This window comes from Emys orbicularis, chromosome 6 (genome assembly GCF_028017835.1).
Source record: "Emys orbicularis isolate rEmyOrb1 chromosome 6, rEmyOrb1.hap1, whole genome shotgun sequence".
Taxonomy (NCBI): Eukaryota; Metazoa; Chordata; order Testudines; family Emydidae; genus Emys; species Emys orbicularis.
The window spans coordinates 61,828,344-61,842,555 of NC_088688.1; the positions used below are offsets into that span (position 1 = coordinate 61,828,344).

At 42.9% G+C, this 14,212-nt stretch overlaps 1 protein-coding gene across 2 annotated transcripts in view; it reads right to left on the reverse strand.

Moving 5' to 3' along the window:
- RIOK2 (RIO kinase 2) overlaps positions 1-12,902 on the reverse strand; it is a 31,875-nt gene extending 18,973 nt beyond the window's left edge. The window contains exons 1-4 of one of the 2 annotated variants that reach the window (XM_065406267.1): positions 12,735-12,902; positions 11,141-11,279; positions 8,177-8,293; positions 6,589-6,764 (exon numbers count right to left, since the gene is read on the reverse strand). In XM_065406267.1, coding sequence (XP_065262339.1) covers positions 6,589-6,764; positions 8,177-8,293; positions 11,141-11,279; positions 12,735-12,800 — 498 coding nt within the window. In that variant the 5' untranslated portion in view covers positions 12,801-12,902. Of the gene's footprint in view, positions 1-6,588; positions 6,765-8,176; positions 8,294-11,140; positions 11,280-11,709; positions 11,727-12,734 lie in introns of those variants that run through there. The other variant, XM_065406268.1, reaches the window with a different exon arrangement.
- Between the last annotated feature and the right edge of the window lie 1,310 nt (positions 12,903-14,212).

Below are 14,212 nucleotides of genomic sequence, written 5' to 3' on the forward strand. Positions count from 1 at the left end.
CAGAATTCATATGTCCCACAGAATTTTGTTCTGCCCCCTGAAAATATATTCTGTCCAAGAAGTGCTGCAGTTCTGCCTTTCGCCCACCAGAGGCCACTGTGGCATCCAACAGCATGAATGTAGCAGGCTGTTCTGGTGGGCAAAAGCACTTTTTTCTTTTTAAATGGAATCAAGTACAGTACTTGATAAATAAATAAGACTTTAAATAATAATTTCTTTAAAGTAATTCTTGCTGCTACTTAAAAATTAGAGTTTTGACTTCCTGAAATTAAGTGCATCAAAGTCTTCCAAACCAGTTTGTAACTACAAATGTATCTAATTTGGAGGAAACTTATTAATTCAATTTATTTTCCGGTGCTTACAGCATCCACAAAGCATTTATATAAAAGTTTGCAATGTAATGTTGCTGAACAGCTGCACAGAAAAAAAAAATCCTGGTAGTTAATCAGTTTTCTAATACTATCACTTAAGTTTTGGAATTTATCTGTATTCTTTAAAGCATTTGACAAAAATATGGAATTCAGAATAAGCAGAAATATATGTTGGCAGACTGAAGTCCTGGTTACTGAATAGTGCATACCATTTCATCTGAAGACACCAGTGCTTCAATTGAGAATGAAAGAGTGCACTTATGGGAACAGCAACGACTGAAAATCCAGGCAAAAACCAAAACCAGGGTAAGAGTAGTTTCAGGTAGTATATCTGCCCAAGTGTCTACCAATAACTGGGGATGTACAGTAATACACCTCTACCCCGATATAATGCGGTCCTCGGGAGCCAAAAAAAGTCTCACTGCCTTATAGGTGAGACCGCGTTATATCCGGTTCGGTCCGGTACGCCGTGCCAGACTGGACCGGCTTCCCCAGCCAGGCTTGGGCGGTGACTTAAAGGGCCCGGTGCTCCAGCCACTGCGGGGAGCCCCGGGCCCTTTAATTCACCGCCGGAGCCCGGCTGCCAGAGCGCCGGCGGGGATTTAAAGGGCCTGGGGCTCCAGCTGCTGTATGGAGCCCCGGTCCCTTTAAATCACCGCCAGAACTCTGGCAGCGGGCTCGGGTGGGATTTAAAGGGCCCGGGGCTCCACATGAATTCGGATATAACGCGGTAAAGCAGCGGGGCTCGGGTGGCACTTTAAAGGGCCCGGGGCTCCCCGCTGCTTTACTGCGTTATATCCGAATTCGTGACATATCGGGTCGCATTCTATCGGGGTAGAGGTGTGTGTGTGTATATGTATATGTATATGTGTGTGTGTGTGTGTGTGTGTGTATATATATTTATTTATTTTAAACAAACCTACACGAAGAATAAACTGACTATACAGAAGAAATAGTAAACTGGCTACATACAAAATGCTGTCAAGTACTCAAAAGTAAAAAGCCTGATTTCGCCGGCCCCCCGCGCAATAATCTTACAAGGCCCCAGGCGTCTAGAACCCAGGCCTACAGAACTCCCAGGCAGCTGACATCTCCAGGCTGCCACACAGCAGCAGCTGGAACCAACTTGCACTCCACTTCCCATGACCCACTGAGGACACAGACCATGGGAAGTTCCAACTCAAGGGTTAGAAAGACAGCAGCCCCATGGCTCCTGATTGACTGCCTGTCCTATATAAACCCAAGGGGCATTCCAGAAAGTGTCCAGGCAACAGCGCGGATCTTCTGTAGCTGCCACGACCATTCCAGCTCCTTGCTCCTGAATTCTTGGCTTGACCTCGGTTTGATTTGGACTTCAGATTCTGACCTTTGGTATTGACCCTGGCCTGGATCTGACTACGAACTCCATGGCTACTCCTAGCTTCACGTTTGCCCCTGCTCTGACCCTGACTGCCTTTGTTAGAAACTTGACAATCTGAGGTGGTGTTTGCAAAAATAGCAGTTAAAAAATTTCTGCAAGAAATGTGATTCAGCTCAGCTGAGTGACCAACAACAAACTCAGAGCACTGTTTCTTTTATCACAAACTCATTCATAAACCCAACCAAAAATGCAGAGAGCTGATGTTTAGAACTAACTAACTTAAATGATTGTATCTTTAAGCACTGCTGGACAAATTCCAGTGTATTTTGAGAACATATTAAAATATACTGTTATTGCTTCATTCTTGCCTTCAGATGCAGTTAAGTTTTATAACACAAAATTCTGTCATCTCACTAATCAAATTCCCCTTGTTGAGAGCCATCCTGTTTACTATTCACATTGGAGAAACAATACACAAAAAAGAAATATAACTATTATTCCTTCATTGGTTTTAAGGCCTACTCTCAAGTGACTAAGTGCTTTTCTTTCAATTAGACAAGAAAAAACATCACAATAATCAAATAAATCTGTCAGAGTACAGTACAAAGATTCTACTGTATATTCAATTTAATTCCAACAGTCATTAAATTCTAGAAAACTGCACTCAAGCTATAAACTGCAGCAACTTAGGCAGAGGACATAACATTAATGGGATATTGCTACATTCAAATAGGAAATGAAAATAAAGGCAAGGGACTATATAAACAGACACCAAATGACTGCAGAGTTGTGCTGGGACTCCGCAGTTGTGGGGGGGAACGGGAATTCCCTAGCTGCTGGAGATGAAGATGAAGACAAGTCTCCCCACTTTCAGCACAAGGCTAAGACCCATCTGTGTTTGGGTCTTTTCCCTAACAATGGAGTTACATAATTGGTCTCCTGGAAGATAAAGACCAAAATAATCCTATTAGGCATTATGGATGTAAAATATTAAATGGTTAAACAGTTAACCGATATGTATTGGTCTTACCATTAATATATTGCAGTTGAAGTTTAAAACAGATTGGTAAAATAATTTCATGACATTGTAGATGGTTCTGAGCACCATCAGCTAAGTAGCAAAGTCTCCAGCACTGTATAATTACTCTGCACTCACCAGGAAGCTGTCCCTCCGCTCCCGCCCCTGCATAGTGCTGTTGTGGTGCAGTCTGGTCTCCCGGTCCAGACGTGCGGTGTATGCCGGTCTCTCGGCAGTCAGAGCGGAGTCAGTGGCCGTGCGAGCAATTTCTACCTGTGCTACTATGTGGGGCACAAGGAGAAATTTGGCCACGAGTTCCTGGAGTTTGAGTTCTGGCCGGATGGTGAGGCCTGAGGGGGAGCTTGGTTGCTTGTCAGAAGCAGAACTGGGTATATAACATTTTTATTTGTAAGCTGAAAGGTCCACTAGTGGATTCAGACTCTGAGCTGGGCAGGGGGGCAAAGCACATTGGCTTAATGGTGAAGGGCGTGAGGATGGCACATGGTTGCAGGGCTCGTAAGGGCAAACATACTGGGAGGCCTATGGGACAGGAGGGGCTGGCATGCAGTGGCTATTATGTGAGATGTACAGGAGAAGGGCAAGATGTGCGTGCGGACCTGAGGAGAGACAGCCGGATAATCCCCCATCCCCCAAGCCAGGGGTAGATTGTGAACTTGTTTACAATTAAACGGTTAATCGATATAATTTTAATAGCTTAAACAGGTATTTTTTAAAATGGTATTTACATCCCTATTAGGCATAGTGGCTAAAACAAAGGCATAATTAGAGATCGTGTCTTCTTTCAGGGCAAAATAGGAGGGGATTTATATGGTGCCTGTACCCTACAGCAATGGACAGAGAGAGATTATAAACTAGCACAATGCTGCACTGTAGCAGGACTAATTTCCATTAGATCATTCCTCTCCCCCCCCCTTCAAAAAACCCCCTCAATTTTTGGGCCTATACTACCATAGTGTGTCTCTTTAATGGGAGTCACATCACTAAAATGCCATTGAACACTGAAAATTTAGAGAGAATATCCTATAGTTAACACCACAGATCCTATCTAAAGAGTCTGTTAAAACAAATCTTGCATCATGCCAAAACAGAAAATATTGTTAGTGAAGCCTCTTCCAGAGTAAATATTTTGTCTATCCACTATGTATCCAAACAACTTATTTTGTGTCAAACAAACATGTTTTATAGGAGTAAACATGTCCACCAACACACTTTTAGGACACTGCACATTTTACTCTGCATGGACAAATGACCTAAGATTTCTAAATACATTTAAATTATATACATATTATAAACAAATTATAACAAGAGTAATAAATGAACAATCCCCCTTTATTTCAGCCTCAAATATACACAAAGTTATTTTTGCTCAAATGAAAAGCATATATTAATAAAACTGGCCTTGATAAGTATTTTACATATTTAAACTACAAAATAGCTACATTCCGTGAGTTTTCATGTTAATATTCATAGCCTAGTGTACATCTAGTACTTTGAAGCTGGATTTCAGGGAGTAAGGTTGTGGGTCACTCATTTCTCAAAACTAATGATTAAATCAGAAAGTTTAAAGTCTGGAGAGGGACAGCTAACAGAATATCTCTTATGTGAGTTAGACACATAGTAACACAGGCACACAGTTGTGTTTCAAATAAGAGGTTTTCTTAGGTTGGAATTTGTTTTTAAACTTCTACAGGCACCCTAATTAATGCTCCTAAATTATGTTCTCTCTTCCTTACATAGAAAAGCCAAACTAAGTGACAGGACTGAAGCTTAGGCCTTGGCTACACTTGCGAGTTACAGAGCAATAAAGCAGCCCCGGGCGCCCTAGCTCGCTCCCCGTCCACACTGGCAAGGCATGTAGAGCGCTCTGACTCCGCAGCTACACTGCTGCTGGTACTTCACCTTGAAGAGTGGAATAATGTTTGCTGCGCCCCCGCTGGAGCGCCGTGGTGCCAGTGTGAACGAGGTGTTGCGTTACTGCGCTGTGATCAGCCTCCGGAAACGTCCCATAATCCCCTTAAGTCAAGTGGCCACCAGGGCCGGGTCCAGGCACCAGCTTAACAAGCAGGTGCTTGGGGCGGCCAAGGGAGAGGGGCGGCACCTGTGGCAATTCGGGGGTGGCAGGTCCCTCACTCCCTCTAGGAGCGAAGGACCTGCCGCTGAGCTGCCGCCGCCGATCGCAGCTTTTTTTTTTCCCCCCAATTGCCGCCACCGATCACGATTGCGACTTTTTTTTTTTTTTTTTTGCTTGGGGCAGCAGAAATGCTGGAGCCAGCCCTGGTGGCCACTCTTGTCATTGTTGTGAAATCGGCTGCAGGAATGCAGAAATGCTCTCTCAAAGCTCGGTTTCAGAGAAGCCGGCTGCTTATCAGCTCCAAGATAAAGCAAACATTTACTATTTGCTATGAGTGAGTGAGAGAGGCGGGGGCTGGAAGGGGGGGGGGTCTAAACTTACAAGACAGCATGCTGACACACTCAGCACCCCAAAAACCCACTCTCTCCCCCCACATACACACAACATACTTCCTGTCACACTCCACCCCCCCCCCATTTGAAAAGCATGTTGCAGTCACTTGCATGCTGGGATAGCTGCCCATAATGCACCGCTCCCAATGCCGCAAATGTGGCCACACCAGTGCGCTTGAAGCTGTCAGTGTGGACAGACTGCAGCGCTTTCCCTACTGCACTCTACGAAGGCAGGTTTAACTCACAGCACTCTACATCTGCAAGTGTAGTCATGCCCTTAGTCTGTAAATGTTCTGAATTTCACAACTTTTCCCTGTATATTAGCTTTTAGAACATGGCTACGTAGGAAGATATTTCTTTGCATTTCTAAGACATGCTCAAAGATTAATATAAATGGAAGTAGCTGGCTTACCACCACATTAAGGTATTATGTCAAGGATTCTCAAATAGGGGTCGGGACCCCTCAGGGGGTCACGAGGTTATTACATGTGGGGGTCGCGAGCTGTCAGCCTCCACCCCAACCCCGCTTTGCCTCCAGCATTTATAATGGTGTTAAATATATAAAAAAAGTGTTTTTAATTTATGGGGGGGGGGGGTCCGCACGCAGAGGATTGCTATGTGAAAGGGGTCGCCAGTACAAAAGTTTGAGAACCACTCTATTATGTGATAAATGACATGTAAAGTTGCACTACGGTTAAAGAGAATTTTATGTATAAAAGTAATCATGAGATACATATTAAATTTTTATATGGAACACCATGTTTCAGAAGCCAGACTATTTTGCTATAGCTTCACTGCCACTGTCAAATCTTGTATATAAAAAGTAGTACACATTAGGGATTCCATGTATGATACACACCCTGCAACTTTAAATCTGGGGTTAGAAACATGTATGCAAATCCTGTTTATATTGCAAATGTGAATTACATAAGAGGGGATCTGAAAAGCACCTTGCATCATCACCATTTCCACTGTATTACAGCACTGATGACTAATGCTACGAGTCTTTCAAGGAGGTCACGGATTCTGTGACTCTCCAGGACCTACACGATTTCTGCAGCCATGGGTGTGGCTGACCCCAGGGCCTCCTGAGCAGCTGAGGCGGCCCCAGGGCCAGCCACACTGGGTGCAGCCCCCCGCCCCAGAGCAGCAGCTGTGGGAGACCCCCCCGCCGAGCACCTAAGTTTTAGCCAGAGGTATTTATATAGCACGTCATAGACAGGTAAGAGGCTGTGACTTTTTGATTATTGCCTGTGACCTCTCCATGACTTTTACTAAAAATACCCATGACTAAATCGTTGCCATACCGATGACACATTTTGGACATGAACAGTTACATTTATGATTTAAAATACCTTCATGTAGGCAAATTCTTTCATGGCAGCCAGGCGGGACAAATAAAGCCACGACATTTTGTGTCTGTGCTTATGGTAGTCACGTTTGTTTTTTAGATTACGAAAGGAGGTTCTCCCAAGCCTATGCAGCTTTAATGCAAGCTGTTGCTCCTCTTCATTTGCAACAATATAAATATCTGTAAAACATAAGAAATAATTACATTTATCTGAGAGAATGTGCCAAACAGACTAAACATTTGTGAAAAGTGACTAACTTTCCATGCCACTTTTTGCTCAATTACTACTTATACTATTGCAAAAAGCAAACATATTGCAGAAGAATCAGCAAAATTACCAATGACAGCACACCACCTGTATACTTGAAAAAATGAATGTTCTATTAGTCCTAAAGTTCCTCGAAAAGCTCTCTAATTCATTAGTTTTTATTTTGGTATGACCTGTGACAACTGTCAGTGTGATAATGAGCAGTTGACACTACTGTCTGTTTCTGCTTCTTACTCCCAAGCTTTGTAAACAGTCCTTCTTGACATAACAAGACACTTGCACAATACAACAGCTCCAGATGAAGGAATAAATTACAGTGGCCAAGCAACTTCCTGAGGTCTGTCTTCAACAAGGAAGTTAGGCATTTGTGTACATGCCCAAAAGTGCTCCTAATGTAGCACAAACGTTTCCAGTGCTGTTGGGAACATACCTCCTGGGAACAAGTTTCAATAATGCTTCTAGTTGCTCTGATTCACTATGCACCAGTGCAGCAGGAAAACCAGATACTGCACCTACAAAGATGTACTTGGTCCTTACAAGTCAGTCCTGCAATGCTCTTCCTCATCCTTCAGTGACAGTTCTATGCTAAGTCATCTAACAACACACCTCACAACCTCACTGCATTCCATCAAGGCTGGGCGCAACCAAGGTAGTACTTTGCTAATTTACTGTGCCGTAGTATCCCATCTCAGCTGAGAAGTGCTAAAGCTGTCCTATTTTACTCAAAATAGGGAGCTAAGTTTGAAGACACTGAATTGTTTGCAAATGTTTGCATGCTTAGATCTAGTGTTTGTCCTTAGTATAGAAGGAATTCTGGAAAACAGATATCCTAGTCACGTGCAATTTTTCTTTATTAATACATAACAAAAGAATAGAGAGAACACAATATAGAAGCAGCATTGTATCAAAATGAAGGGTGAAATCATGGCTCCACTGAAGTCAAAGGCAAAATTCCCATTGACTTCAATGTGTTCAGAATTTCACCTGTTTCTCAAAGTTCTTCACAAGATCTTTAAACAAAGTTCAAATAAATAAAAAGTTACCAAAAGTAATACAAATGCCATCTAACTATCATGTCAAATGACTAATCAAATATTAGGAAGAGTGGCCAAAGTCAAGGGAAAATTCTAGTCATTCAAGTAAAGAAAAACTCAAATTTTGCTGATGGCATTGTATGGCATTTCAAACAGAATGACAATGTAGTTCAAGTTTCTGATAAATTAGTGAACTATTTAGCCAGATGCAACTTTACTGGATTACTTGTGACAAGTCCAACATTCAATATAACAGCTATATTTGTTTAAAAAAATATTTTTAAAATTACCTGATTCTTTGCCTACACCCATCTGGTTTCCAACAGAGTTGACAACTTGTCGAGATGATAGAGTTTTCAAGGCAAGGTAATCATACCCTCCGTTAGTTAATCGGTAGCCCTGGACAGCTGAAAAATATAAGAGAAAATTCTGTGAAATGTTATGCCCACATCACCATTAGAATCTTTCTTTTTTAAGGCATGTTACGGTAGTGTGTGAAAAATCTCAACTTTAACTGCTGCATTCTAGTCAAGTAAAATTTCCTAAAATGTTGACTCTGAGATGCCAGCTAAATGAAACCAGTGGAGAACAATGCATTTACATGAAGATATTGGGGTGGCTGAAGGGAAGGAAGCAAAAATGGTGAGAAAGAAAAAAGGGAATGGAGGGTGATAACTAAAGAGAGGGTGACAGTAAAGAATACAGGGTCAAGGATTCCAGGACTTTCTTACACATAATGAAGTGATGGCAAATTTTATATTTTTGTAGTATGAATAGGGGATGTCAAAAAAGAAAAAAAATTCTTTGTTAATTGCTTACATATCCGTTATTCTCTAAGAGAATTATGGATTTACAATATATAAGAGAATGAGATAACTGCTACAAGAGACAGGATTTCCTTTGAACCTGGATAAACATTTGCTGACTGTATTGTTAAAAACTCAGTGTTTAATATTTTATGTGCTAATTTAATGTTTTAGCTAATATAAAATATATCTCTATCTATCTATCTATCTATCTATCCATCCTTCACATTTTTGATAGCTTTGCACTGTAAAAACACAAGTATGGAAAGTATAACAGCAAGATATGAACATATACAGAGGGTTTGTTGTTGTCACTGAAAAACCAAAGATCGGTTGCTTCAGAGAACAGAACTTATGGAAAGATCAATCAGTACTTATGTAACCCACATAACTTGGCAGAATGGAATCTTGTTATAGTGATGCAGTCAAACGACTTCACCAGATCTCTGTTAAGGTTTTTAAAAAGACTATGAATGCTAATTTTTCCAAAAGGAACATACTGTAGTATTTCCACATCCACTCTTTTTTGAGAAATTAATTTTAAATTTCTTTCCAAAAAAAAAAATCTAAAGATTCAGAATTCTATTTATCAAAACCAAAAGCTTTCTCAGATACATCAAGCATTACAAATAATCATCAAACATGTCAATATATTTCATTCTTATTATGGTAGGTCCTACTCCTACAGACTTACACACTTGCTTAAATTTATGCATTCTGAATTACCCTACTTAAATTGAGGGGTTTATTGGTAGTGTGTAAAGATAAGCATGTGCATAATTTTTTTGCAGGATTAGGACATTACTGTTCTGTATATATTTAGTGCTCTGAATTTTCTGAATAATATTAGTATTATGCAGGCATTTTAGCAGCCTCATCATAAAATTGTGCTGAGATTTGCACTTAAATTAGATTGAAACCCGACATAGAATCATAGAATATCAGGGCTGGAAGGGACCTCAGGAGGTCATCTGGTCCAACCCCCTGCTCAAAGCAGGACCAATTCCCAACTAAATCATCCCAGCCAGGGCTTTGTCAAGCCGGGGCTTAAAAACCTCCAAGGAAGGAGATTCCACCACCTCCCTAGGTAAAGCATTCCAGTGCTTCACCACCCTCCTAGTGAAATAGTGTTTCCTAATATCCAACCTAGACCTCCCCCAATGCAACTTGAGACCATTGCTCCTTGCTCTGTCATCTGCCACCACTGAGAACAGATGAGCTCCATCCTCTTTGGAACCCCCCATCAGGTAGTTGAAAGCAGCTATCAAATGCCCCCTCATTCTTCTCTTCTGGAGACTAAACAATCCCAGTTCCCTCAGCCTCTCCTCATAAGTCATGTGCTCCAGACCCCTAATCATTTTTGTTGCCCTCCGCTGGACTCTTTCCAATATTTCCACATCATTCTTGTAGTGTGGGGCCCAAAACTGGACACAGTACTCCAGATGAGGCCTCACCAATGTCGAATAAAGGGGAACGATCACGTTCCTCGATCTGCTGGCAATGCCCCTACTTATACAGCCCAAAATGCCGTTAGCCAGATTCTTGGCAACAAGAGCACACTGTTGACTCATATCCAGCTTCTCGTCCACTGTGATCCCTAGGTCCTTTTCTGCAGCCTAGCCATTCGGTCCCTAGTCTGTAGCAGTGCATAGGATTCTTCCGTCCTAAGTGCAGGACTCTGCACTTGTCCTTGTTGAACCTCAACTATAACCTGACATTATACATCCTGTAGACTGAATTAACATCTGCTCTACATCTAAAAGTTTTACCTATGTAACAATTTCTGTTAGGGATCTGATTTTTTTTTACCAGAATAGTTATACTGGTAAAAGCTCTAGTTTGGACGCATTTATGCTAGTATAAAGAAAACATACCAGTATAGTTATTCTCTTTCCAGTATGGAAAAGCTACGCCAATATAAAGCACCTTTATACCAATGTAGTTAAAACAGTATAATCCCCTTTGTGCAGATACACTTCTATCAGTATAGTTAAAAAGTCTACAACTTTTCAGTGTAGACAAGACTTCACTCTCCTCCTATGGCAAAACCTCTCTTAACCATGATTGGCTGTCCCCAGATCAGGGGTTCTCAAACTTCACTGTCACCACACTGACAACAAAAATTACTATATGACCCAAGGAGGGGGGACCAAAGCCTGAGCCTGCCCACTCCCTGCCACCCTGGGGTTTTGCATTTCAGTGTAATTATGAAGAAATAAACGTGTGCACATTGGATGACTATGCTAGAATGGACAGAGAGATTATTGTGGAGTTGCACAGTCTGAGCATGTTTGGGCATTATGTTTAGGTAACAAGGCATTTGAACAGATACAAATGTTGTCTTCACTGATAATTTCTCTGATTTTTAACGACTGCATTGACAGGAAATACACTTGAGCAACTTTAACTCAAAACTAACTATGATTTTCATGGGGGATTCATACTCACTTTTAGTTCGCTCATAAGCTAGGAGTTTGTGTTTCACTAACTCTCTCAGAATTTTGTTACATCCTCCATGTTTCAGGCTGGCTATGGAGGCAATCAAGCTAGCAGGGACTATTTCATGATTCTTCATACCCATCTCCACCTGAAATAATAAATGAAAGATATAAATGAACCCTCCAATTAGACAATGAAATAACAGTTCCCTACATCAAGCCTAAACTTACTTTCCATACATACATTGACATAAACATATTGTACTGCACAAAGTTTCTTTAATTTAACTCAGTCTTTAAATTTGTTTGCTTGACTAGCAGTATTGACAGAGTTGTTTGAAAAGAAAATCTATAATGCAAATGGAGAATCTCGTTTAGGGAATGTAACATAAGGCCTCTAATATATGTAAGGCTTGAGAAGTTTAACAGAAACTTACTGTCCTAGACAGAAAAACTATGAACTAGAGGCCAATATGAGGGATGTATAGATAGAGGGCAGGACAAAAGGAGTGCTGGATTTCCCAGTAGGATAATCCCTATGGGATCATGACCTAAGTTCTAAACCTTTCTGTTGCTTACTTGGGACAGCAAATAAACTGTTAAATGCCAGGCTTCTTGTAAGCTTCAATGTCCTGCTCCTGTTGGGAAATCAGAGCAGTAGTCAAGAGTCACCTTGAAGCTACAGAACCTACGGGTCAGAGAAATTGCTTTACTTCTCACACACTACAATGATAGGTGCAATATAAGGATTCAGATAGATAGATCTGTCTAGGTTACATTTTTTGGAAGATTTCCCACTGTTCTACTACCATTTCAACTGTACAGATGGTAACAATGGTAAGAGTGCCAGAGTAGATAAGACATAGGTGGCCACTGGCATTTTAAGCACATGTGTAGGCCTGCTCTAAGAAGGATTAGATGATGCAGTGGTTAGAGAATCAGTGGCCACCAGGAGCCATGTCTACTTTAGCATGCCCACTATTATTATCACAGGTAGAGCTGAAATGATGGGAAATTTTTATGGGGAAAAAGCCTAATGTTGACACCCCCATACTTCAGTAAGTGACTGGAAATCCAGCTCTGCTTAACCAGGTAATGAGTGCCTTTCATCGGAAACGATTCCAATGCCTTTAAGTTGCTTCAAAGACTGAATCACAGCTGCACTTAGGATGGAACATAGCAGCTGCAGCAGCAACACCACACAACAATGTACATCAGGATATTAACAGTGTGGAACAACCAAAACCTTTACATTGCCTGTCTGACACAGCCGGGGGAATCCAATTAGCAGCAACTAGTTACACAAGCTTGAATTTAACACCCCCGAACTCACTGGTCGCCAGCGGAGACGTCTGAGTAGAACCAGGGCACCTCACTCCCCTGTCACCGAGCAGTGACTAGCTCCACACTCTGAACTTCCATTGTTACCGATAGCACGAGCCCCACCTCCTGCAGAGGCCCGGCCTGCCCGGCAAACACCGACCCTGCCCGACCTCGGGAGCGCGGGCAGACAGATGAACGCAGCCAGCTTGGCTATTTCCTGCCGCGTTCCCTCTCCCACTGTCCCGCGCTTGCGGCCCGGCCCGCCCCGGGTGCCTCCTTACCGCCGTCAGGACTCTGAAGTGGTCGCGGGAGAGGTAGCGGAGCATCACCACGTTCAGCCGGCCCATGGTCTCGCCCTGCTCCCCCCGTGCCACCCGACAGACGAGTGGTACTTGCCGGGGCCACAAGGAGCCGAGTCCCGGAAGCCCGTGTCCCAGTTCTGCTGCAGTCCGCGTGCGCAACCGCTGGGAAACGCAGAAGGTGGTGTTACTTCCGCCAAGCTGTGCAGGTCAGGCCCTAGCAGCTGCATAAACATTTATATTCCTGATCGGATATACGTCCGCGTAACCTCGCGACAGATCCATCTAGAATACCCGTTCTCTAGGGTTGCTTTCGTAGGGCCAGGCTGAATTAACTGACTACCCTTTTCGCTCTAGGTTGTTTTACCATGAGCCGTATATGTATCTGCCAGGATCGGCTGCCTAGGAGAAGCGTCCTTCTGCGAGACACAGAGCAGTAACTCGTTTCCCGAAGCAGAGGCTCTATCCCAGCGCCTGACCACTGCACGGGCAATGAGCTCCAGAGGCCGCCACCGCGGACACCTGCCGCTGCCGCCGACAAGGGTAAGTTACAAAGTTACAGCCCCCAACTGAAGACCAAAGTGGCAATGCCGGCTGCCACTGCGCCTGCGCCACCAGGGTAGCGTGCGCCTACTGCGTCTGAGCGTTGGGTTTCGAGGGACAAGTGGGCGGATGCTCAGTGGGCTATCGCGCGTGGGGTGGAGGGTATGTTATCCGAGCCCGTGTCAAATACGTGGTTGCCCTGGAGCAGCGTCCGTCTGCACCGCGCCTGGCCCCTTCTAGGGTTGCCAGAAACTACTCTCAGCTCAAGATTGCTGAGCTAGTGATGCCAACAAACTCCCCGTTTGCAGTAGCTTTCCCTGCGTGGCATGCGTGTGACTTGCATCCGTAAAAACAATAACAAAAGTGCTTTTAACTTAAACTTTACTTATACGTTATAAAAGTTATTAGTGTGTCTTGGGTCGATATACCATTTGTATTGATTAAATGAGCCATTTCCCCATCTAGTCAGCCAACAGAGGAGCATCCAGGCAGTCCTGCTCCATAGGACTGATATATCTTGCAGGTGAATTTCTGCAACATTTGCTGTTTTAGTTGAAAGTTCCTACAGTGCTTCCCCCTCCACTGCAAGCCATATTTCACACACAGCAGGCTTTCTAATGACCTTCTTGCAGTTGATTTTTGTTTTGTTTTCATATTAGTTGCAGTACTGAAAGTTCTTTTCGCCATGCCATTTGAAATAAGTAGAGTCAACGTGGTCAGGGCAAGCTGTGCAACATAATCAAATCACCTATCTTCTGCAGCGTCCATACCATCAAACACTTGAAACCAGAAAGATGATTAGTCACTTGTATTATTCCACCTTTTGTTTGCTGAGTTGCACTATTCCTTCTCAGTCTGCTGTATTTCTTGACATGATGTGGCACTGCTGTGCAAGGCCAGTGATTGGGCTTTTAACG